The sequence below is a fragment of the Colletotrichum costaricense genome (assembly GCF_030867565.1).
Source record: "Colletotrichum costaricense strain IMI 309622 chromosome Unknown Scaffold_3.1, whole genome shotgun sequence".
NCBI classification, from domain to species: Eukaryota; Fungi; Ascomycota; class Sordariomycetes; order Glomerellales; family Glomerellaceae; genus Colletotrichum; species Colletotrichum costaricense.
Window position 1 is genome coordinate 2,692,193 of NW_026848232.1, and position 26,603 is coordinate 2,718,795.

The window sequence follows — 26,603 nt, forward strand, 5'->3', positions numbered from 1 at the left end:
TTGACGACCCAGGAACGAGGAGATGTAAGCGCATATCTTTAGGCGGATTTTGGTTGATGTTCTGCTATCGTTATCCAGGGCTCTCTACAAACATGGCGCTTTACGTTCGCGTCCCTCTCTGGCGTCGTTATCTACCAATGCTGGGTAGCTTGACTGTCAGCCATCTCCTAAAGAACGCCCAGGTCAATGTCCGAGACTGAGAACCTGGTTGTCTTATCAAAATTCCCCGCAAAGTGACGCCTTGGCCAACGCTGGCCTAGCTAATAAGTCCCATCCGTAATTCGCTTCATAACGAGATAGCTAATAGCCGTACCTCGGTGGCGGGTGTGTGCACCCAGTCTGGTTGAACCGTTCCTTGGGATCGCCATACCACATCAACGTTTCTACGAGTTACGCTGATAAGTAGCTGAAGCCGCACATCACTCCCAGATACTCAAAGAGCGCTCTTTTCTGTTCAAATACCTCCTGTGCCAGCTTAATCTGTGCGGGAACTCTGAAAGATCGACACAGCCGCAGCTTTCGAGTTTCTTTGGGGTCGACTGACCCGACAGCAACCAAATGGCTCACGACGCCCCCGCTCAGACGAATGGCGATGACCTGCCTCCTGGTACCACCAGACTTATCGACGTAGACGGCTCCGTCATCAGCAAACATGCTTCCGGATCCGATGAGGCGGACATCATTCTAATTCCCCGCCCGTCGGAAGATCCAGAGGATCCGTTGAACTGGACCAAGAAGCGAAAATGGCTCGCGACATCTTGCGTCTTAGTTTACACCGTCATGATAGCAATCCCGAGTAGTGCTGTCTATTCTGTCGTCACCCCCATCAGAAAAGCAACTGGATTGTCGCTTTCAGATATCAACAATGGCACGGGAATCATGGTGAGGAGAGTCCATATCGCAATCTTAAAGCCATGCTGACGTGTAACTCCTGCTCTAGTTCCTGTTCTATGGCTGGGGTTGTCTGATCTGGCAACCGTTTGCGCTGCAGTATGGCAAGCGACCAGCGTATCTGGCGTCTCTTATCGCCAACATTGTTAGTCCTTCGAGCGAACACAGCGTCAATGATGGAATCATTCCTAATGTGTCGGCTTCTAGATCATCCTTGCTACCGCCCCGATGTGCACCACGAAACACACATATCTGGCTAATCGCATTCTGCTTGGGCTTTTTGGGGCCCCGGTTGAATCTTTGTGCGAAATTTCTATCACAGATATCGTAGGAACCCAAGCAGGCCCCAAAGAATGCGCTTGACTGACCATCGAACAGTGGTTCGCGCACCAGCGCCCCAAATACCTTGCACTCTATGGGTGGGGCCTTTCAATGACGGGCAAGCTTGCCCCGATGCTTTCGGGCTTCATCAACGTGGGCATGGGTTGGAAATGGACTCTCGTAAGTCATGTTCTCTTACGGCCTTTAGCCCCTATCCCTCCCTGCTGTATCTAACTAATTCTTGCCTACCAAAGTGGTGGTGTTCTATATTCAACGGCATTGCTCTCGTCTACTGCTTCCTTTTCATGGAGGAGACCAACTATGATCGTCCCGCGCGGCCTGTCGAAGACAGCACACCCACAGGTCATGCAACCGGAGTTCGAGAGCAGCACAACGGGAGCGATGCGGACGAGAAGTCGTCTGATAAGGCGGACGAGAAAAACATGACAAATGCCAAACCTGTTGATACCGAAACTGGGCAGATGATCTATCCTCGCAAGACTTATATCCAGAAGCTCAGTATCAAAGACAAGGCTAGGCCCAACCGCATGTTGGATATTGCACTTGGTGGACTTAGAGGTTTCACATACCCCTCAGTCGTTTACGCAGGGTGGGAATCTTCTTCCTATCATGAGATGAATCTGATAGCTAACTTGTGCTTAGTCTGATGTACGGTGCCAACAATTTGGTATGGTCGGGTGTGCAGAACGCTACGGCTGGTACTGTATACACCACGATGTACGGCTTCTCTACTGCCGGTGTAGCAGCAGCTTATGCCGGAGGCTTACTCGGTACTATGGTTGGGTAAGTGTTTCCTAGATACTCCTCAAGAGGGAAAGGAAGAGATCGTTGACTTATGCATCCTGGCAGAGGCTACTACTGCGGCAAGGTCGGTCGGCTGCTCACGATCCGCCTCGCCCGACGCAACAATGGAATCTCCGAGTCGGAACACTCCCTCTGGCTCTTCTCCGCATCAATGTTTCTGGTACCATTCAGCATGCTCCTATACGGCCTGGGTGTGACCTACCACATTCACTGGATGGGTCTCGTCATCTCCCAGTTCACCCTCGCCATCAACAACGCCCTTGCTGTGGCGGGATCACTCGGATATGCCATCGCGTCGTATCCGCAGCTTAGCGGTGACATGATCACCACATGCGTCATCATCCGCAACACCATGTCGTTTGCAATCAACTATGGAATCACTCCTTGGCTAAACCATATGGGATATCGCGATACCTACATCATCGTTGCCGCGATCGGATTCGTCTGGAATGCTAGTATCTTCGTCATGACCAAGTATGGTAGGACTATCAGAGAGAATAGTGCGAACAGATACTGGCGTCATGTTGCCAAAGCGCATGCTAAAGGCCTCAGTCACTGACATGCGGTGCAAATACGATGCCTGCCGTCCATTTTCGTTGAATTAGTACCATAGGATGGAAACAGATCTGCAGCATTATATACTTTAGTTGCTGTCTCCTAATCATCTTTCACTTTCACTGTATGTTGGCAATTGAACACAAAGACTTTTGCCCACAACCCTTGATTACACCGCACAAGTCCTCTCGATAGCACTCATCACCACAGACTCTCTAGGAATGTCCTCGGTGCGCTTAGTCCAGACTCCTTCTAGATCATCGAGAATCCTTTGAATTTCTCCATACCCCATACGTTCTACCATTTGCGTCAGAACACGCCGGATCAACGAGATATCCTCAGACGAGGTAACAGAGTAACCAAGTATCAACATCGGCCAAGCCCCCAAGAAGCACCGCGTCCACGTTTCATAGGCGGCTGGTCGACGAAGAATCTCAAAGGCACGCTGCACTTGCCATCTTGGTGCACTTCGCATTGGATGTAAAGGGTTCCAGCTGTTCTGCGTAGTTCTTGGGACCTGTGGCCATAAAGTGTGGTTGGCGAGTGAAAACTCTGCGATGTAGTCTAGGAGCAGCGAAGCGCCCAAAACGAAAAGAGTACCAGCGTCTTTGTGAAAGCTCGTCATGGACAAAGGGCAGCTGGCTCCTTCATCTTCTACCAGTACGAGGCCTTCCCATGTTTTCATCTCCTCTCTCATCCGAATCAGAAACGCTTCAGTCGGATGCTTGGGTGAGTTGAGGACGTCAATGAGGTCCGTTATGAGACGATATAGCGGCAGTGGTAAGCCCAGTACGGGGCTATCACCTTCGGATAATATGTCGATGAGTTTCCTTGCGTTGAGAACATGTTCGGATCGATCGAGGAATTGTTCATCCACATGAAAGTTGGGAGCGAATGGCTTTCGCATAGCAAGCAGGAATGCTTGATAAAGCACGCTCTCCGTATTAATTCGATGTAGAGGTCTCGACATTGACATGGGTGAGCAGGTGTCTTCGTATCTAAGCTTGAGTAGGTTCATAGCGCCGTCGACATGCTTCCTCGCGTCTAAAGTCTCGTCGGGCGGCCCCCACATCTTTCAAATTAATGAGATCGGGTTGGGATTTGAGACTCAGTAACAACGGGATACTTACATCGTATAAGTAAAGATACACAACGGTGGTCAGCAGCGGATCGTCAGGCCCCTTGGCGGATGCACCCAAGTCATGAAGAGCACGATTGACCAGTTCCACGGCACGGAAGTAGTACCCCAGTGCCGCATCATGATACCTCCTTGACCTCAGGAGCATGTACTTATTAGAAGCACACGCAGCTAGGACAGCGCACTTTACGCTTTCAGAGCAAAGCATCATGCTCATCACCTGCGATCCATAGCCCTCCAGGTCTCTTTCTCTCACTGTGGGGAGTAAGAGTACGGAGAGGAATATGTTGAAGTAGTGGTGGGTCAGCTCCTGTTCGAGATCCGGCAGCTCTCTTAATTCCAGAGAGATGATGGATTCTTTGCTGCAGGAAGACGGTGAAGGCAAGGTCCTGTCATCAGAGAAGGATCGACGAGATCGGTGACGTCTATCGTACATGTCGTCGGAGGACGGCCACGTGCAACCACGTCCTGAAGCAACGCAGGCGCGGCATACTGGTTTCTCCTCGCCGCATTTCACTCTTCTCTTCCTGCCTGCTATGTATCAGCAACGTTCCTGATGTCGAATAGGCGAATCGAACTGACTCACAGGTCGAGCACCCGGTCTTCGTTCGCAATTTGGCTTTGGGCATGTTGATGCACGTGTAATAAACATGTATTGAGGCGCTGAAATCAGCAATCGGTAGTGACGAAGCAGATATGCCAGCTGCGAAGCAAGGCTGCCTACTTCAAAGACCCAACCAAAAGGGATACGCAGGATCGGCATGTCTTATCATAGGAAAAATGGTGCACAGCCCCGCACGAACATCGTCCTAACATCCATGGTGGGCCGGCTTATCGTATTACTTGGAGTACATACCATACCTTTGCGGGGTTGGTTGCACATATCTACAACCTAGAACCTTGCACACCATTTGAGTTCGTCTGCGGCATGTATGGCAAGCATTCTAGGCAGTTGCTTTAGTGAAATCGCCTTCTTACACACCAATACGTATGGTTCAACAATCTAGATGATGACTTTGAGGGCTAGTCGGCCGCCGTGTTGAGTACAAATTTTCATCGCGACCTCGCGAAGTTTGGCACAGAAATCTGCCCGCGAACTATACCGCAATGGTCCAAATCTAGGTGCCTACAAAGGGGCCTATGTTCCGTTGATGAGAGAAAACCATACGGCCAGTAATGAATCAAGATTATCCAATTATTCAAGTGGATTTTCAAGGCTTGAAAATATTGAGATATTACAAAATAAGGGCCAAGTTCACCTCAATTTTGTATGATCTTCGTTACCAAATCTGCTGCAGCCACCGTCTCCTCGTCCCGGAAGTGCTTGCCAGCGAGCTGGAGAGCGATCGGGGCATCGACAAACGCTTCGGGAATATCTGATTTTTTTTGGTAAATATCATATGCTCAATCGAGAAACCATAGCCACGGGACGTGGTGTAAACTTACATTTCTTGTACTCTCTCTCATCTGTTGCTGATCGAGGCTTGTAGTTGGCATCAACTACGTCAACCTTGGGGTCGACATGAAGACCAGTCGGGAAAGTGATGCTTGGTTGATCCAGAATATTCCAGATAGTCGTGTAATGCCAGTATTGAGGAGTGCCGCACTTTGCAGCCACGCCGACATAGGCGGGGCAAAGGATGAAATCGACGCCGCGATCTTTCATCACCTTATGATACCTGAGTGCCAACGGTGTCAGCTATGAGCCAAGCAGATGGATATGGTTTCCCTTACTCTTCACGGAAAGCTTCTCTCCGTAAGTTCAGTTCCCAATTCTCTCTGATGGTGAGCGGCTCCGGCTTTGAGTAGTGGAACGCCCACTCCGTTAATGGTGCTACCGGCTCGCCCCCTTCTGCAAGGACTTCCTTCTGTGTCTCGGCTGCGTCTGGGAAGTAGAGAAGCTCGATTATCTCGGCTCCTTCGCCATGTTTGTACGGCTCAAAGTCTACGACCTTCACCCCAGCTGCCTTAAGTTTGTCAACCGCGTACTTGAGGCCACGGGTAACTGGCGGATGAGGATGAACCATTCTGTACAGCTACCGTTAGTGGAAACTTCGAAAGCATGCATCCAAATCCCAAAATCACTTACCCATCGTCCCAAATAACACCAACAGTAAATTGGCCTGGTTGATATGGCTCCATCTTCTTCCAGGGCAGGGGAACCAGAGAGGTCTCTTCGTCCCAAGGCTCTTGGTTAAGTACAACATCTTCAAAGAGCTGAATATCCGAGATGCTGTTTGCCAAGGGGCCCAAGATACACTTGATGCTCTCTTGGCCTAGGCCCGGCAGACAAATGCCTTTGTATGGATTGCGCAGAGCCGTTGTTCGAAGACCATAGCAGCCGCAAAAGGCCGCCGGCCCACGAACGGAGCCCCCGATATCAGTCCCGAGTCCCAAGACAGAGCCACGGAGTCCGAGGCATGCTCCTTCGCCACCACTGGAGCCGCCCGATGTGAGATTGCGGTTGTAAGGGTTGACTGTCGTGCCGTAAATGGGATTGCTGCAGTCGAGGTGCTGTAGTACGACCAGTCAGTCCGGTTGTCTCGGAAATCATGAACGACGTGGCTTACCATGCAACTTTGTGGGACATTGGTGCGGACATGGAAGACAGCACCCGCTTTCGCAGCCAGCCGAAGAACTAGAGCGTCTTCTTGGGCAATGTTGTCCGCCCAAGCCACGTAGGCCGAATGCACAATCTTCCCTTTGAGTCCAATATGCTCTTTAATAGAAATCGGCAGACCATGCAGCGGTCCAACAATCTTTCCAGTCTCCTGGAATTCCGCATCGAGCTTTGCAGCAGCAGCTAACGCTTCATCGACCAAGAACTCGGTCGCGAAGTTGGTCAGCTGATGAGCCACATGAGCGCGCTTCAGAAACGCTGTAACTGTCTCAACGGCGGTAAGCTTGCCAGCAGCCATCCGGCTTACTAGCTCAGTGCCGCTACAGGCTGTAATCTCCTGCTCCTGTGGGGTCAACAGCTTGCACGTGTCGATGAACTTGGAGATGTTCAGCTGGCTTGGGGAAGGCAGGTCTTCCGGAGCCAAGAGCCATTTCGGATTGAGAGAGTCTTTGAGGATCTTCCTCAACTTATCGGCCTTGAGTTCCCACGAAGCTGGTGCAAGCGAACCCATGATTATTGATACACTGGGAAAGAGACTAGGATAAAATGATGGAAGTTGATGGTAAAAGAGGGTGCGCCGGAGGAGACAACCATCAGACGTTGGATATAATTGGGATAATGTTTTTATCAATATTTCTATTCCAAGGACTGGGGGAGGGGATAATCAAGAACCCGGCCATCCCCCGTTGACTGAAGATTGGAACTTATTCAACTTCGCATGCGTATCGGTCAATGACTTATCGCCGCTGATTGTGACGACAGCGTACATAATCTGTTGGAGTCCTGTAATGAGTTCCCCTCATTAATGCAGCTTCGTTTTTCTCGACCCAAGGTAAATACATGGCTAAAACAGGTACTAGTAGGCAGGACTTGACGCCGGAACCTCTCTTGAGATACCGTAGTTGGAGTAATCCCTCGGCATGCTCTGCCGATCTGGTGCCATTCTATTGTTGTCGCAACAATTCTTTGTTGTCGTTGGTGTCTCCTCAAGGATCAGATTATCATCCCAACAAGAGGACGGGTGTGATCCGTGCCTTATCAGAGTTGGCTCCTCTCGATCCCTCGCAAATACAAGTGATTGGCTGGTTCATGGCATTTAACAGCAATCAGCCGGTGCCGAACTCTCGTAATTCTCAATCATTGGCTATTGGCTTATCCACACCAGCTTGATGCATGTCATAATCTGCTGGATCGTTGTTGAGGTAGCAGACAAGAAAGGCAGAATTTATCCTCACAATCATCATTTGGTGCATCTGTAACCCTGTAGCAGTGTCACTTCGACAGTGCCGGGCGCAGCATGATTGCTGGGCGCGCAGAGATCAAGTCCATTTACCCCATCGTCAAGTCACCCATACTTGGTATGGTGGAGATTACCCCAGACTTAAGGGCCGACCCATATGAGATAAGTTCGTAATTACATATGATTGGCCCCATTCAAGAAAGTCACGGCCGCCGAGTCCACCATGGCCCCTTTACTTACCACCATGCCTCCCATGTGCTTTATCAAGAGAATGCCTATCTTGTCACATTGAAACTTGGAACATGTAGTCAAAGTCTGATATCACCGTTCCGGAATTACTTCTCGGCTTCATTTCCGTCATTGCTATCAATCTCTATATGGGCAGAAGATAGATAGAACTCATTGTCTCTCCTACATATTGCCCACCATTACTCCCTTCTCGCAACTCTTTGGTACACTCATTCTATGCCCCACGGACCACCCAGGCTTTTCCACAAATTTCTCTTTGAACATCGACCATGGGCTCTGGCATGGTCGGAATGGCCCCGCCGCCGGGCTTCATCCCTGGAACGGTCCACTTGGTAGATCTTGAGGGTACGATGGCCTCACGGCACGCTGAGGGTAGTGGAAAAGACATCGTTCTGATTCCGACGCCATCAAATGACCCGGACGACCCCTTGAATTGGAGCCCTCGAAGAAAGTATCAGCTCCTAGCATGCATATGCGTGTGAGTCGACTCCACCTGGCAACTGATTTGCCCTCTTTAAAGCTAATCAGGCGACGTTATGATGCAGTTACTGCCTCGCCGTTGGCATCGCATCAGCCGCGATCTACTCAGTCCTTGTGCCGATATCCACCGCGACCGGTCTGACCCTCGCAGATTTGAACTCCGGAACCGGCTACATGTTTCTGGCATTTGGTTGGGGCTGTCTGATATGGCAACCGCTTGCCCAGAAGTTTGGCAAACGTCCAGTATACTTGTTTACTCTACTAGGAAGCATGGTTAGTCTTCACACTATCAGCTGGTGCTAGTCCTCGACCTGACAATAGGCAACCTAGGCCATCATGTTGTGGGCACCATATGCCACCACGGGCAGTAATTGGATTGCGAATAAAGTACTGCAGGGAGCTATCGGTGCTCCCATAGAATCTCTATGCGAGATATCCATTGCTGATGTGGTACGCCAAGCGTTCATGTATTCTTCAGATAACTATCTTAGTAGTATCCTCACCTTCTGTATCCCAACTGACCGTGCAAGCAGTGGTTCACACATGAGAGAGGCACTTACATGGGCTTCTATGCCTTGTTCTTGGTGGGAAGCAACTTCCTTGCACCAGTCATTGCTGGATTCGTCAATGACGGCCAAGGTTGGGAATGGGTCTTGGTGAGACTTTGAATTTGGAGGTTACATGCATTCGCTCCTGTGACTGACTTCAAGATGCAGTACTGGTGTGCTATCTTCTGCGGGGCTGGCTTCGTCATTTGTTTCTTCTTCATGGAAGAGACCAATTATCAACGCATGGACGTTTTGACGGCCGAACCCTACCAAGTGGACTACACACCATCAGCACTTGAGAAGGGGTCCAAAGATCCATCCGACTCAGATCGAGTAGCGCCTGTTCAGACGCCTCCCAGCCTCGTGCCGACTATGACAAAGAAGTCATACCTTGACAAGCTCAAAATGTTCAGAAAACAGGACATCAATCATCACGCTTCACTTGTAGAGATGGTGATCAGACCATTCCTCTACTTCCAATTTCCATCAATCGTATTCGCAGGCTTCATGTATGGAGCTGTTGTTTGTTATTTCAATGTTCTGAATGGCACTGCATCGTTGATCTTATCGAGCTCGCCTTACAACTTCAGATCAAGCATTGTCGGATTGTCTTACATATCCTGTTTGATCGGCGTCGGCATTGGGTAAGCAACGTCTAGCTCTCTCTCTCTCTCTCTCTCTCTCTCTCTCTCGTGCTCTCTCTCGCTTTAGTATAAGTTCTAATGGGTTACTATAGAACAGTGTACTCAGGGCTTTTTGGCGACAAGTTCGTCATCTGGAAGGCACGTCGTAACAACGGAATAATGGAACCCGAGTTCCGTTTGTGGCTCTTCACAGCACTATTGATCTGCATCCCAGGTGCTCTTCTCCTCTGGGGCGTCGGGGCCGCGCACGAAGTCCATTGGTTTGGCTTGGTTTTTGCAATGGGTGTCTTCGGTGCAGCTATCACTGCCGGCAGCCAGCTTTCGATCAGCTATTGCATCGACTGCTACAAGGAGTTGGGCGAAGATGCCATTGTCACCGTCATCCTGATCCGCAACACCATGTCTTTTGCTGTTTCCTATGGGTGAGTCGCCGTCATTAGTTCAATGTTGGAAAGAGGTGTATTTGGCTCACCGATATCAGCATAACTCCTTGGGTCGAAAACATGGGGTACCAAAACGCGTTTTTAGTTGCTGCGTTTGCTGCTTTGGCGCAGATCTCGTCGTACTTTGCCATGATCAAATGGGGTCGACAGATTCGTGCAGCGAGTGTCACCCGATATTGGAAGTACTGCCAGAAAGAGTAGAAAAAATTGAGAGCAGCAATTCTGATGCTCCGAAAGAGACTTGCATTCAAATCCTTACTCGTCTGTATTCTTAAGTAATGAGAGGTAGATTTGGGTAGACCAAAATCCGACTTATACTACGTATGAGATCCAACCTGCTCCAAGCTGATACCTTACCTCGAAGAGCATAACCTGCACACTAGCGACTGCATCCCACCATAGTCGGACAGACTTTATGAAACGCGGTAATTGTGCATTCATCAATAAAGATGTTTTAGGAAATCGCAGTGATTTTCTAGTGCTTATGTATTTCCTAGGCCCACTGGTCTCAACTGAAATCAGCAGCGCCTGCAGCTTAATAGGGGTGGGTACGTACCTAATACGAATACGAACCGCCTTTGCGCTCCAGGGCCATCAAGGAAAGCAGGGAGCTCGATGTGGACATCGCAATTACTAACATCTCGAAGGCTTGTAGGTCCAGCCGAATACGAATTCGAAAGGCTTCTTAGTTGCTATCACTCAGGTTGCTAGACTTGGCTCCAAATCACCGACGGAGTTTTGGATGTTTGCCATTGCCTACTACACATGTTTGAATTAAAAAGAATTGTCGTCGTCTTTCCTGACCGAGCTATTGAAATGGCTACTCGACTTTTGTTGTGTTGGCCCAGACGCAGTCCTTATCCTCTTCTTACTTGAAGATTTTGTTTATCATTCTACAGAATATTGACAAAACCCAGCCGCTGAAATGCCAGACTCTATTAAGGTCTTGGGCCTGTCGAGTTTGGCACCCATTGCCTTTTGTGGCCTCATCGGATTAGTCGCATCGATTCTGATCAATGCCTGCCGTCAGACGCTTTTCCACGCCAAGAGCGAACCGCCAGCTGTTTTTCATTGGATTCCTTACATTGGCAATGCTGTTTCCTATGGCATGGATCCTGTAGGGTTCTTCGTCAAGTACCGTGCGAAGGTATAGCCTACCAAAGACTCGCGCAGGAGCAGCATGAGCTATTATAAGCTTTCATTTCGCTAACCTTTGGTCAGTACGGTGATGTCTTCACTTTCACCCTTTTTGGCAGGAAAATGACCTGCTATCTGGGAATCGAGGGCAACGACTTTATTCTCAATGGAAAGCTTCAGGACATCAACGCCGAGGAGATTTACGGACCCCTCACGATTCCCGTTTTCGGAAAAGATGTCATTTACGACTGCCCTAATTCCAAGCTCATGGAACAGAAGAAGTTTGTCAAGTTTGGACTTACACAAAAGGCTCTGGAATCTCATGTTCCGTTGATTGAGAAGGAAGTGGTGGATTATATCAAGGTGAGCCCTGCATGGAAGGGGTCATCGGGTGTTGTTGATATCTCTGCCGCCATGTCTGAGATCACATTATTCACAGCAACGCGCTCGTTGCAGGGAGAAGAGGTCAGGCAAAAGCTGACGGCTGAGTTCGCGGGCTTGTACCATGATCTTGACATGGTAGGTCCCCCATATCCCCCCGTTGATATTTGGCTTCTCTAGATGCAAGTATGATACTAACAGCCTGGCCGCCTAGGGCTTCACCCCAGTCAATTTCCTCTTTCCTTGGCTACCTCTACCCCGAAACCGACGTCGCGATGCTGCCCACAACAAGATGCGAGACGTATACGAGGATATTATCATCCAACGTCGTAAGAATGGTCTCGAGCCCGACGACGAGTACGACATGCTCTGGAACCTCATGAACTCGAAATACAAGGATGGAACACCGGTGCCAGATAAAGAGGTTGCGTGCATGATGATCACGCTCCTCATGGGAGGTCAACACTCGTCATCTTCAGCCAGTGCATGGATCATGCATCGTTTAGCCGCACATCCCGACGTTGCAGAAGAGCTTTATCAAGAGCAGATACTGAATCTTGGCCATGGAGACAAAAGTCGACTCTCGCCAATGCAATATTCCGATCTAGACAAGCTGCCGCTTCTACACAATGTCGTGAAGGAGACGCTTCGCCTACATGGTTCCATCCACTCTATTCTCCGCAAGGTTATGAACCCTCTGGCCATTCCCGGAAGTCCTTATGTGGTCGGCACTGACAAAGTGCTGCTGGCCTCGCCAATGGTGACTGCCATAAGCGACGAATACTTCCCGGACGCAAAGTCCTGGAATCCTCACCGGTGGGATGAGCTACAGCCTAGCGAGAGTATCATTGATGCCAATAATGTTGTAGACTACGGCTATGGCGCAGTTTCCAAGGGTACTAGGAGTCCTTACATCCCGTTCGGGGCGGGGCGACACCGCTGCATTGGCGAGAAATTTGCATACTTGAATCTAGGTGTTATTGTCGGCACTATCGTGCGCAACTTCAAACTGGGCACCATAGATGGAAGAACAGGCATCGTGCCGCCGACGGATCACACGTCCATGTTTGCGCGTCCAGTTCAACCTGGGCTCATCCGTTGGACCCGTCGAGAGTAGAAATATTGGCGCCGAATTGATGCAATTCTGAGACCCGAACATGATGTTCTCCCTCTCTCCCTCAATGTTTGTCCCTCTCCATGAGGTGAAATAAAGGTGATTGTACATACTTTCAATCGGGATTCTAAGCGCTATTACCTGGCTATTTTATGTTGAGCGGACTGGCTTATTCGAAATACTACATGCCTTACCCCAGCTAGCAAATTTGAGTTGATCAAGATCGAGGGTACGGTATCTGAAGTCGGTTAACATAGCTACATGATGCTTGTTCTACATCCTAAATTCAGAAGATGTCTGCGGTAGAATGTTGAAGCTAATCATCGTGTCAAACTGAAGCTTTGAAGTTGGGTCTACGCAGTAAGCGAAAGACAACAAGCGCCAACACTTCATTGTTAAACCTTGTTGCGAAGCGCAAGGGCCCATCCGAGCTGGAACATGTTCCTAAAAAGGCAACATCTGGATGATCATCCGAAGCTTTGCCGACTCAGCTCTCGAGCCCTGAAACCGTTAATAATCACTGACACCCTCCATTTCAAGCCGTCAACTTACCCCAATGTCATAGTCAAGGGAGCTACTTACTTTTGCTCTTCGTTCACAGCGACCCCAACAGCACGAATCATGGCACCTCCCACTTCATCACCTGATTTTAATGGTGCAACAGAATCAGAACGGTTGCTTGGCACTCGAAGTGCAGATTCGAATATCGAGCCAACATCATCCATCAACGGACAAGACCGAGAAGCCATCGCATTGAAGCTTGCCGCGGCAGCTTACTCTTTCGTAGTCGCGGGCCTTTTCGTGGCTACAATCGGAGTTACACTACCGCACCAGCAAACATATTACCAGCTCAACGAAATTCAAGTTTCTGCCATCTTTCTCGTTGGACCAGTCGGCTACTGCTTGGCATCTCTTCTCAACAGTCGCATCCATGAGAAACTCGGGCAACGCGGAATTGCTTTCATAGGTCCCGCATGCCATCTGGTCTACGCTGTAGTAGGCTCCTTCCATCCACGTTTTCCAGTATTCCTTCTGGGAGTCACTGTAGGTTCCTTCGGAGTTGGCATAGTCGATGGATCCTGGTGTGCTTGGGTTGCTGCACTGAACAACGCGAATACCCTATCGGGTCTTTTGCATGGCTCATTCTCGATTGGAGCTGCGACTTGCCCCTACCTAGCAGGGATTATGTTGTCTACGAATAATGGACAGTGGTATCAGTGGTTCTATGTGCTGGTAAGTTTCTATCGAAGGAACCTGGACAAGGCTTGGAATCTTTCCTGGTTGGCTACTAACACGCTTTCAGGCTATTGCATCTGCTGTAGAAGTGGTCTTTCTGCCCCTGGCGTTCAGACACGAGACTGCAGCGAAGTACCATGAGAACAAGAAGAAGCAGGGAAACCCTGAAGATGGAGTAGATCAACGAGCCATCTTCCGATACAGCGCGACCTGGATATACGCTGCTTACCTTCTGGCATACGTGGGCACTGAGTGCACTGTTTCCGGCTGGGTTGTCACATTCATGCTCCGCGTCCGCCATACGAGCACTTATGCATCCAGTATTTGCTCTTCTGGCTTCTGGGCAGGCATGGCGATTGGACGACTAGCTTTGGGTGCAGTCACGGAGAAATTGACCCCAAGACGGGCAGTCATCATTTACTTGGCACTTGCTCCCACCATTGTGGTGCTTTTCATGATAGCGCAGGTTCTGTGGATCTCGGTACTTTCGATGGCACTGCTCGGCTTCGTTATGGGCCCGCTATTCCCGTCCTGCATCGTTGAGTTCGTTCATTACCTACCAAAAGAGCTTCATGTTGGTGCGGTATCGTTTGTTGCTTCCCTCGGCCAAGTCGGCGGCGCCATACTTCCATACATGCTCGGCGCTATCACCCAGGTGGTGGGGCTCCATGTGTTTCCTTACATGCTTCTCTCACAATTTGCTGTCATTCTTCTTCTGTGGCTCATATCATATAAGGTGGCAGGGAAGAAGATACTCCAAGAAGAGCCTGTGCGAATAAGACAAGACTGAGTGGTACACATACACAGAGTTCTGTATGTTTGATAGCAAGGTGACTTGGACAATAAGGTGAAGGGGTTGAGTGCGGATCAGAGACGGGGTTTCTAAATACTATTAGTATCCCTATTATAGGGTAGTTAGTTCGAACCGTAGGTTAACGAAGAGATTAATTAAACTATATAAATTTCTATATAAATATAAAAAAGAGGTTCTAATTATAAATTAAGCTAGCTATAATAATTATAAATAGGGCCCCTAATTAGCCCTTATATAGTTAGTTATATACTATAATTAAATTAGATTTTTAATTTAATACTAACTTTTTCTTTTTTTTATTAATTTATTTATTATAGTTAGAAGTATAATTCGACCTCGGGCCCGTTTACTAAGTCGTCTTTTTTTTTTTTTTTTTTTTTTTTTTTTTTTTTTATTTTTTTTTTTTTTTTTTTTTTTTTTTTTTTTTTTTTTTTTTTTTTTTTTTTTTTTTTTTTTTTTTTTTCTTTTTATATAACCTATTTCTTTATTTATATATTAACTTTTCTATTACTTACGAATTATTTTAACTTCTTATTAAGTATTACTTTTATAAAAGCGTTAGTAAGGTTATTATTATTATTAATTTAACGGATTTTAAAAATCTCGTACTTTTTATATAATTACCTAAGGGCTATAATATCGATTATAAACCTCTTTTCTTTTATTATTCCTAATTTAATAAAGTATTTATATAATAAATAAGAATTGGTATAAATAACTATTAGGATTAATAAAAAGTTAAGTTAATTAATAATCTTTTTTAGTATTATTAAAATCGTATAGGCGAAGTTAATACCGTTAATTATATTATAAACTTTTAATATTAGTATATTTTTTATTATTTATTTATTTTTAATTAAGAAGTAATAGATTATATTATTATATATAGTAAATTCGCTCTCGCTTATATTCTCGTTAGTTAGGATAATAATATATTCTAATTACGAAATAAAGTTATTATTATTTATGAATAATTTATTAATAAAAACGTAGAGCTTATTAATAGCGAGGTTAATTAAGTAATAAACGAGGCTTTAATTAAGATTTATTTATTATTACTTAAGCTACTTATTAAGTACTTTAATATCTTATTTAGCTAGATTTATAGCTTATATTATTTTAATATAGTTAAAAATTACCTCGGGCTAGTATATACTTATAATATATACCCTTTATACGAGCTTAGCTTTATATTACTTTTTAATATTAATTATATTTAAGTTAACGAGGGTAATTTTTTTACCCTACCCTTTTTATTAAAAAATAATAATTTCCTTTTTAATTATAAAAATCTTATTATTAAATATTAATAGGTTATTTATTATAAGGACCTCTTTTAGTTTAGTTATAAAGCCCGCTTTTTAAAGCTCCTTATCTTTTTTTTTTATAAAATTAATATTAAATAGGCTTAATATATCGTTAGTTTATATTTTAATAATTCTAAATTATTTACTTTTATACTTAAAAACTAATAAGTACGGGTCGTATATAAATATAATTATTAATAATTAATTAATATAAAAATCGTAGTATATAGTTTATTAATAAGTACCCGATTCTATAAGCTTATATAGTAGTTTAAGTACTTTAATAATCGTACTTTCTAAGTACTTACTAGCTATTTCTTTTAGTAAGTAGGCTAGGATTTTTTTTATAAGCCCTATAGCCGATTAAGTATAAGCTTAAGTAATATTACGGCTCTAAATCTCGTATCCCTTTTTTTATAATAATATTATTAGTATTATTATTAATCGTTAGTTATAGTACTATATTATAAGTAATTAGATAAATAGCGTCGCTTTTTTAATATTACCGTACCCCTAAATTATATATTTAAATTTCTTATATAGTTAGGGTATTCCTTTTTCCTTAATTTTATATACTATTTATAATTTAAATATATAAAAACTTTTATATTTCTTAGGGTCGTAGAGGATAAATTAATAAACCCCTCGATTATATAAAGTATTTATTTTAATAAGATCTAATCCTTTATACGGCTTTTTAGTAGTTATAATAATACTTTTTTTACGTAGTTTAACTACTAGCTTAAAATCGGCTTTTTTTTTTATTATATAAAAAGTATTAAATACCTCGTTATTAATAATAAATTATTACATTAGGGCTTACTATTATAATTTTTTATAATATCTTATTAGTAATATTAGTACCCTTTTAGTAATTTTTTTTTCCTTATCGTTTATTAATATTATTATGATAATTTTATTAAAAATAATTTCTTATACTTTTACTACGGGTTATTTTATTTCCTTTAGCTCTTTTTTTTTTATAAATTAGAAATTACTTTAATAAGATCTATATAATATAGTCTAATTATAATAATTAATATTTTAAGTAATTAGTTACGATCTTTTGTAATTACGTAAGAGCGCTCGTTAATAAAAATTAATTTATATAGCCTAGCTTATTATTAAGTAATTTCGTACTATACTTATATATCTAAATTTAGGGGTATATTTAAATTAGCCCCTATATTAAGTTTATTATATATAATAATTATTTTATTAACTTACTTTTTTATACTTACCTCGCGTAGTACTTATATTATTTTTTTAATTACTTAGGCTCGTTAGTTTATATTTAATAATAATAATAAGGCTAAAGTCGTTTTTAAATATATTCTAAATATTAATAATATTAATATAAGCTTATTAAGCCCTATAATATTATTATAGTACTTAAGTACTATTTAGAGGTATTTATCGTTAGTAAAATCGGGATTTTCTTTTTTAATAATCCTAAACGCCCTTTTTAGTTATTAATATACCCTTTTTACTTTTTTAATATTATAATACGCTTCTATAAGTACGATTTTTAACTATATATTATAAGCTATCGTATTTTCCCTAAATTCTATTAATTTAAAACTCGTATTAGCGTCGGTTTTAATACTATTTAGCGGTCCTTAGTATATATTAATCTAGCTTTTTTATAGGGCTACTTATATTATTTTTATTTATAAATCCTAGAGGAATTGCCCTATTTAAAATAATATAGCCTCGTTAATTATATATAGGACCGGTTAACTATTTAAATAAAAAATATCGACGACGATTTCTTAATTAAAATTAAGCTTATTACGTAATTTAAACTTAAATTTATATAGGCTCTGCGCATTTATTTAATATTAATAATATACTTTTATTAACTATTTTAGTACCCTTATTTTAATATTATTATTACTTAATTACTTTAAGAAGCTATATAGCCTCGTAATTAACGAGTACCTAAATCTCTAATATAATTATCTAAGCTTATTTTTTATTAAATAATTAATTAACTTTATATTATTAATAAGCTTTATAAACGTATAACCCTATCGTTATTTAACTATTTTAAAATAATTATTATTAAAGATTCTATTCCTCGTATTATTAAATATAATACTTAGTTAATTTATATTTTTTAAGTATAAGAGAAATAAAGTATTAATAAGTAAAATATAAAAAGTTATCGTTCTAAAATACGTCTTTATTTTTACCGTACTTAGGGTAACGATCTTTTTACTTAGGCTAAAACTAATTTTTATAATACTTATTATTAACGTATTAAGTATTATTAGTACGATTTTTTATAATACTTAGAATTACCCCTTTTTTTTTATTAACTATTATAATACCTTAGTATTTAGGATAATTTTATAAAAATTATCTAGGTTATACTTTTTATTTATATAGAATACTTATACGAGCTTAGTATTTAAGTAATCTAAGTAATATAAAAAGGACCCCTCTAACTACCCTTAGAATTACTTAATACTATTTTTTTTTTAATATTAATAAAAATAGTATCTTTTTTTTAAGTATTAAGAAAATAAAATTCTATACTATTAAATTTATCTTTTTATCTATTTCTATATTTACTATTTAAAAAACCTTCCCTTATTATTTATAAATAAAAGCCTACTTATTAAGGGCTTTTACTATTTTTAGTTTATTTAGCTTTATATATCCTCTAAAGGCTAATAATATAAAAAAGGAGTAGTTAATATTATTAATTTTATTATAATCTAATTCGTTAGTATAGGGGGCAAGATCTTTTTTATTTTCCGAATTTTTTATAAGGGGTAAATACTCTAAGCCGCTACTATAGTTACTATTACTAAGTTCTATACCCCTAGATTTACCCTTATATATAATAAAGAATTAACTAAACTAATAAAAGCTAGTTTTATTATTTACTATTCTCGACTTTTTATACTATTTATATAATTTAGTACGCTCCTTTTTAAAATAGTTACTTAATTAATATCTATCCTTTTTATAAATAAAATATTACTTTTTTTATTACCTTATTTATAAGTTAAATCTCTACTTATTTAATAAATCTAGGCCTTTTTATTAATAATTACTATATCTAGTCTCTTTTCTTTTTTTATTATACGTCTAGTTAACTTAATATTATTAATAAGGGCCGTTATATACTTAAAAATAGGTTTAGTACGGTATTTTTATTTTAATATTAAAACTAAATCTTAGCTTTAAGTAAAATATCTCGTAGTTTTTAAGTACCTAGTATAGGGTTATTTTTATTTTTAATATATACTAAATTATAATATAAAAATATCCGACTTTTTACTTATTAATCCCCTTATTTAACTAGGTTTTTATTAACTTATTAATTTAATTAATAAGCTTTTTAAGGATTTTTACTTATAATTTACCCTTTATTATCCTAATTATAAATATAAAAGAAATTACTTATAGTTTAAATAGGAGCTCGAGATTCTTATTATAGGTCTCGAAATAGTTTCGGATTATATTAATAATACTAAAAAAGTCGTTCTAATTAAAATTATATACTACTTCGTAATAATAATTAGAGGCTTTATTTATAAATACGATATTAATTATTAAATAGTACTAATATTCCCTAATCCCGATTTTTTTATAGTAATTATAAAATATTATTAGGGTTTTTTATAAGACTTCGTACTTCCCTCTAAAATATAATTTCTTTTTTAAAAAGATCTTTTTAAGATCTATAAATTACTTTATATTTATTATTATATTTTTAAGATTTATATACAATCCTTACGTTACTACGTATTATTAATAACTTTAGGTTATTTATTTCTTTTTTTATTAACTAATTAGTACCGAATTTCGTATTAATAATAATAACGAGCTATAAATTAAAATAAATAGAATTATTAATTATTATATATTTAGTACTATATTTTACTTCTATATATCTTTTTATAATAATAAATTACTATTAATAATTATAAAAAAAAATTCTAGGTTATTTACTTTTTTTTTAAATTTATTAAAACGATTATATACTAAAAAAGTATAGGGTATAAAGGACTCTCGCAGTACGGTACTTTAAAAAAACTACTAATACTTATAAAAATAATATAAAATACCTCTTTTAATTAAGTTAATACGGCCTTAATTAATAAAATTATAACTAAAAAAAAGAAGATAGTATTAGCTAGATTAGAAGGGTAGACTTCTTAATCGTTTTATATTATTACGTTTAAAAATAAATTATTAAAAAAGCTCTAGTTCGATCTTAAAAAGTATATATATAATTAAAATAAAAATCCGTATTATTAAACTCGCTATTTTTAATTAGGGCCTTTTTTTTTATATTTTACTTTAATTAGCCCTCTTATAAATACTTATATTTAATTATTTTTTAAAAAAGAATTACTAAGATTAATCGCCCTACTTTATTCTAATCGTTCCCTAATTTCTTTTTCCCTAATCTTTTATAAAAAGAAATTATCTTAGATTAGTCTTAATTACTATATATAATTAATTATATTAAGCCCTTTACTTACCCTTTTCTTTTATAACCGCTTTCTCTACTTTTTTTACTTTTTTTATTAACTTTACTTAGTTCTTATCCTATTCCTTTTTAATAATCTCCCGATCTTAACTTTTATTACTTTAGTTTTTTTTAGTTTTTTTTATTAATAATAGTATTTAAAAAGTATAAGCTAAAGTTATATATATAGTTTTTATAATTAAATCGTCGTATTAATTAACTTATTATTTTTTTATATTCTTATTAATATTAGCTTTATTTTTATATATACTACGATATTATAAGAGGTCCTAATAAAACTTAGCTAGCTCTTAATACTAACGTTTATTATTTTTTTATACGGCCCGATTACGCTTAGAGAGTATATATTTAATAACCTCTTACCTTAACTAAACCCTTAATACTTTAATTAAAGTCTTTATAATAGGGCTATTCTCGCCCCTAATTAAAATATTTAAAGGACTACTTTTTTAATTACTTAGACTAGCTTTATTAAAAGCTAGGCTAAGGTATAATAGTAATTTAAATAGTAATATATTTAATAAAAACTACGTAACTCGACGGGTTTTAAAGGTATTAATTAAGTATATAAATTAATTATTAATAATAGCGTCTAAATACTAGTTAGTAGCTTTTATTAATTTAATTACTTACGGAGTCCGATTAAAATTACTACTTATTAAAGATCTTTAAGTATTTTTTAGTATTTTTAAGGATTAAGATAATAAGGGTAACTTTTTAAGGGCGGCAAGCCCTTATTTAAAGCTTTTAATTATTCTTTTTACCTTTTTAAAATACGTAAGATTAATTAGAGTATAATAACCGTAATTATAAGGGTTATAAATTCTTAGATCCTAGTTAGTAAATCTAAAGCTAAGTAAGCGAAAACCGGATTTTTAAAGAGTTAGTATTTTAAGGGCGTTAGTTATAACGTAATTAGAGTTATTTAAGTTAGTATAAAGCTTATTTTTAAAGTTTTAATTATATATTACTTTTTTAAAAGACCTACTTAGGAAAGGTCTTATTATATTAAAAAAGTAATTATTATTATATTAGAACTCGTAACTAATTTATTAGATTTAAATTACGTAGAGCTTATTATTAAACGGTCTAAAGTATTTATAAATTATTTAATACGGGTTATAAGTTAAGTTAAGCTAGCTATATTAAATTATATTACGAAACTACTTAAGTACGTATAGACTATATTTCTATTTACTTAGTTATTATATTATAGGGATTATATAAGTACTTATATTAATTAATTATTAAATATAAAGAGGTATATCGATTTAATTATAAAAAGCCTTTAGTACTTAGATATTATTAATAAATATCCTTTTTAAATACTTAAAAACCTATTTCGGATCGTATTAATAAACTATATTATCTTATTAATTAATAATTATCCTCGTAAAATAGCCCGGATCGTTAGTATAAAAAGAAAAAATTATTAAATATACTAAAGTCCTAATTTTTTATATAGTTTTTTAAGTTTAAGGGTTTAAGATAGGGGTCTTATTTAGTTTAAAAATACTCTTTTATCCCTTTTTAATTATAACTATATTACGTATTAGAGCGAAGTCTTATATTATAACCTCTATTATAGATCCGATCTCGTATTTTTAAATTTAGTTTTTACGTAATAAGCATCCTTAAAAGTTATAATAATTAGTTAGGACCTCTATTACTTTATAGTAGTTCTAATTTATTTAAGTTTTTTAGTTTTTTAAACTTTTAAAAGCCTTAGAGTACTAATTAAAAAAGGGAAGTACGTTTTTATATCGAGCTAATTAGAATAGTCAAATTTAAAAAAGGTTAGGATTATTTAAAAAAAGCTAGTTTATTTAAGTACTAAGCTTAAATAATAGTTAGTATACGTTTTATATTAATAGTTCGTATTAAAATTAATAAACTAAGAATTCTTAGTATTTATAATAGTTCTAGGGTTAGTCTTATTAAAAGTAATATATTTATTTAAATCTTATCTTTTTAATTAGTATTTAGTATTATTTTTAAAGCCCTTTATTATAATCGGACCCTAAATTCGTATTATATCTTTTTTATTATCTAGCTTAAAAAGAGAAATAAGAAATAAAGAGGTTATTATAAATAGTTAAGTTAGTATTTATATAGTAAATTAAGAAATAAAAATTAGGGGGAAGTTTAATTAGTAATAGTTATAGAGAAGTAGTATTTTAGGTTTAAAAATATAAGGGAAAACTAAAAAATATTTAAGTTAAAAATAGTTACTTAATAATAATAGTAATAATTAAGGAGGGAAAAAAGAAAAGTTAGGTAGCTAAGTAAAAAGCTACCCTTTTATATTAATTATAAGGCGGCCTTTATTAATTAAAAAAAAAAAGTACTAAATTACGAATAATAAAAAGGCCCCGATCTATAATTTATTTTTTTCTCTCTTTATATAATAGCTATAATTTAGCGTTAATTAGCTAAGAGGCCTATAATACTTTCCTTTTTAATACCTTAAGTCTAAAGGGGGGTATATAGAAGCCTTTTCCTAATCCCTCTATTCTTTTTTTTTTTTCTTTTTAAATAATAGCTTTTTAATTATAATTATTCCTTTTTATTTAGTTTTTTTTTTTTTTTTAGTAATATAATTTACTTACTTATTATATCTAATATTTTAGTTACTAATAACGCGTATCGGATTATTAAAACTACTTATCATAACGTCCAGCTTTAATAATATTCTTTTTTTATTTTTAAAAAAGCTTATTTTTAAAAAACTTAGGGCTATAAGTTCTAAGAGATTAGTAAAAAGTAAACTATAATAAGTACTACTCTATTTAATTTTTTTAATCTTAATTTTAATTTAACGTTCTTTTTTCTTAGATCCTTAAAACTACTAATTAGTTAACTCTTCTTAGATTAGCTAAAGAGCTTTATACCGAATTTTATATTATAAATCCTTAGTTTAATAAATATACTAAAAAATAAATAGTTTAGAAATTTTAGTAATTAACTATAAATTAGAACGTTATTAAAAAGTATGTTAGTAAACTAGGTATTATAAGTAGATTATTTTTATAGAGCTATTAGGTTTTTATTAATTATAATTACGCTAGTTATTTTAGCCCTCTATTTTAATAATTAGGTAAACGAACCCTTATTATTAATTTTTTACTTATCTAAGCTTATAGCGTTTAGAATATTATATTTTATAATTATTACGCGCAGTTTTTTTAAAAGTATATCGGTTTTAATATTAAAAAGCTAATTAGAAAGATAGTCCCCTATTTTAAGTACGTTTCTTTACTAAATTACTTTAACGATCGATATAATAATTATATATATTTTAAAAACGAGAAATACTACTTTAAAAAGAGCTAGGGTTAATAAAATATTAAAAAATCCGGGGCCGATCCTAAGTAAAGCTATTATTATTATTATATAATAAATAGTAATAAGGTAGTATCTCTAATCCTAGCTAATATTAAGAGAGTTAAGACTTTAATTTATATAGTTTTTAACTAAATCGAAGTTATTAAGGCTAAAGAAAATAAGTATAATTCTATTTTTAAAGACGCCCCTCTAACGTACTTTACTAAGGACTACGTATTCGTAATTTATAAAGGTTATTAATATTTAGAAATAAAATAAGTAAAGTAAGAGGTTACGTAAACTAAGCTAAATTCTAAGTAGGCTTAATTAAATAAAGAACTAGGCTTAAATATTTAAAAAAAGAAATAGGGTTTTTTAATACGATTATATAATTAGTAAGTAGGGTCGTTAGGTTTTTAATTATAATAACTAAAAAATAATTTTTTTTTTCTTATTATCCCCTTATATTTTTATTCTAAATCTAAGTAAAAAGATAATTAGAGAATTAATAAAATTTAGTAATATCCTTATAAAATAAATATTTAATAAATAAAATTCATAACTTATACTAAAGATTAGTAATAATAAGGGGTAATTTACCCCTCTTAAAAGGCTTTTACTTATAATTAGGTTTACTTAATAAGAGGTTAAGTATCCTTATCCTTAGAGTCTATTATATTATTATTATAATTAAAAAGTAAGATCGCGGCGTTAATTATATTATTTTATAAAAATAGAAGGTTAGCTAAGTTAGAAATAAAGTTATTATAAAGATTAGCCTTATTAAGTAATAAGTAGAGGCTTTTTAAAAACTTTAAAAACTTTTTAAGTTAATTATTAATATAAGTAGCCCCTATAATTAAGTTATTAATAAGCGTTTCTAATTAATATAACGACTTATTTAGAGTAACTAAATAGATATAAAAAGGTCTTTACTAATAGTAATCGAGTTTTTTAAAAATTAATATATTAATCTTCCGTTAAATATTAAAAACGAGAACTAGATTACTAAGTTATAACTTTATTAATTAAAGGGAGTATAAGAAATTAAATTAGTTACGGGTTTAGGCTTAGTATTAAGCGATTTTATTAGCTATAGCTTCCTAGTCGTTTATTAAAGAGGTAAAAGCTTATAATCGGGCTTAGACTTTTTAATCTATTATATATACTTTTTTCTAATTAAGTACTTTTTAAGTCGCCGTCCTTTTTTTAATCGGGGTTATTATATAATAATTATAAATAAAATAGAACGGTATATAACCTAATAATATTTTAATAGTTATCCTATTTATAAAAAAGGCCGTAATAAATATAAATTTAATATTTTTTTTTTTTAATTTAACTAAATATAAAGTATATATACGATAAGTTAATAACTTTTTTTAAAGAGCCCGTTAGTATAAGGGTTATAAACTAATATAACCTTTTACTAAGTACCGTATTATTAATTAAGCTAAATAATAGTACCTATATTTTCTTATCCCCCGTTAATAATTAGAGTATTATAAATCTTATAATAGTAAATAATATCTTTTTAAATAAATTTCGTAATATTTTTTAATATAGCGTTTGTTATAATCCGTATTTTTAAATACCCCGTAAACTTATAACGCACCTTAACGACTTTTTATTTACTTATATACTAAATATCTAAATAGATCTAAGAAAAAGGCTCGTAGATCGGGACCGTAAATATATAGGGGTTATTAAAGCGTTATAATCTAGCTTTTTAATAAGCTTTATAAGTTATAATTAGCTCCCGGGCCTAAGTATATATCCTTAATTAATAATATCGTTTTATAAAATAGAAATAAGTAGCCTCTCGTCCCCTATACCCGGACTTATTATATACTTTATTAATTAAGTTTACTTAGTAACGCTTATTATTAATTATTTAAATAAGTTAAGGACGGGTCTTTATTCCTTATTAAAATAAAAGTTTATTTTATATAATAAATCGTATTACCGTTTACTTAAAACGTCTAAACTAATTAAAAAGTATACTAACTAGCCTCTTTAAAATAAGAAAGAAATAGGTAATTTATTTTAAAAAATCCGATTATTATTCGTTTAGTATTAATAAATCGGCTAGAATATTTATTTCTTATATTTAATTAATAATAACGTTATTATAGCTATATACTATAATAAAAAAGTTCTTTATAACTCGTATTTATAAAACTCGTATATTAATAAAGTCCTTAATATCCTTATTAAGCTCTACTTTAGCTAAGTTAGATTAGCTAAAAGGTTTTTTTAAAAAACTATTTATTATAATATTCTTCTTCCCATTAATATACTTAATTTTAAAATTAAAAAGTCTAATCTAAGAAAGTTAACGTATTATTATTATTAATAGTAGGTTATTTATAGTATTATTAATCTAAATAACTAGGACCCGGGCGTCGGTTTTTAATAAAAAGTTAATCCCGAATAGATAATTATAAAAACGCTTTAAGCTTATTAAAATGCCTCGTATTTTAAGCTTATTAAAGTTATAATTAAACTCTAGTTCGTATTATATTTCGCTCTTATATTAAGTAATAGTACGCTTATTATTAATAATCTAACTAAGCGTATTACCCTATTTTTTAATATTAGCGTTTATTATAAAAATAATCTATCTAGCTTTAGTACTATAATTTAGTAAAACTAGAATAGGGGTTATAATAATCGCCTTTTTAAGCGTTTTTATAGCTTTAATTTATAATACTTCCTATTTAAAAGATTAGTTCTTATTAAGTAGGGAGTATAACGGGGCTATTATAAAAAAAAATTATTTAATTTAATAGTAATAAAAGGTAATAATACTAAGAAACGATTTAA

General features: G+C 36.5%; 6 protein-coding genes across 6 annotated transcripts; 4 read left to right on the forward strand and 2 right to left on the reverse strand.

Moving 5' to 3' along the window:
* Positions 1-558: 558 nt before the first annotated feature.
* Positions 559-2,596, forward strand: CCOS01_03736 (major facilitator superfamily transporter; the record flags this gene model as incomplete). Its single annotated transcript, XM_060451921.1, has 7 exons — positions 559-882; positions 941-1,036; positions 1,099-1,218; positions 1,270-1,392; positions 1,467-1,822; positions 1,876-2,016; positions 2,083-2,596. The coding sequence occupies 7 exons, from the start codon at positions 559-561 to the stop codon at positions 2,594-2,596; spliced, it is 1,674 nt and encodes a 557-aa protein (XP_060318186.1).
* Positions 2,597-2,761: 165 nt separating this feature from the next.
* CCOS01_03737 (uncharacterized protein) lies at positions 2,762-4,359 on the reverse strand (the record flags this gene model as incomplete). Its single annotated transcript, XM_060451922.1, has 3 exons — positions 2,762-3,664; positions 3,723-4,261; positions 4,317-4,359. The coding sequence occupies 3 exons, from the start codon at positions 4,357-4,359 to the stop codon at positions 2,762-2,764; spliced, it is 1,485 nt and encodes a 494-aa protein (XP_060318187.1).
* Positions 4,360-4,990: 631 nt separating this feature from the next.
* Positions 4,991-6,861, reverse strand: CCOS01_03738 (uncharacterized protein; the record flags this gene model as incomplete). Its single annotated transcript, XM_060451923.1, has 5 exons — positions 4,991-5,106; positions 5,177-5,409; positions 5,465-5,758; positions 5,820-6,244; positions 6,301-6,861. 5 exons carry the CDS (start codon positions 6,859-6,861, stop codon positions 4,991-4,993), a joined length of 1,629 nt encoding a protein of 542 aa, XP_060318188.1.
* Positions 6,862-8,108: 1,247 nt separating this feature from the next.
* On the forward strand, positions 8,109-10,155 carry CCOS01_03739 (uncharacterized protein; the record flags this gene model as incomplete). The annotated part of the gene is made up of 7 exons (XM_060451924.1): positions 8,109-8,317; positions 8,385-8,592; positions 8,650-8,769; positions 8,853-8,975; positions 9,036-9,511; positions 9,604-9,933; positions 9,993-10,155. The coding sequence occupies 7 exons, from the start codon at positions 8,109-8,111 to the stop codon at positions 10,153-10,155; spliced, it is 1,629 nt and encodes a 542-aa protein (XP_060318189.1).
* A 724-nt stretch (positions 10,156-10,879) lies between these two features.
* CCOS01_03740 (14-alpha sterol demethylase Cyp51A) lies at positions 10,880-12,589 on the forward strand (the record flags this gene model as incomplete). Its single annotated transcript, XM_060451925.1, has 3 exons — positions 10,880-11,101; positions 11,176-11,610; positions 11,687-12,589. 3 exons carry the CDS (start codon positions 10,880-10,882, stop codon positions 12,587-12,589), a joined length of 1,560 nt encoding a protein of 519 aa, XP_060318190.1.
* Positions 12,590-13,024: 435 nt separating this feature from the next.
* On the forward strand, positions 13,025-14,612 carry CCOS01_03741 (MFS transporter; the record flags this gene model as incomplete). Its single annotated transcript, XM_060451926.1, has 2 exons — positions 13,025-13,819; positions 13,890-14,612. The coding sequence occupies 2 exons, from the start codon at positions 13,025-13,027 to the stop codon at positions 14,610-14,612; spliced, it is 1,518 nt and encodes a 505-aa protein (XP_060318191.1).
* Positions 14,613-26,603: the final 11,991 nt, after the last annotated feature.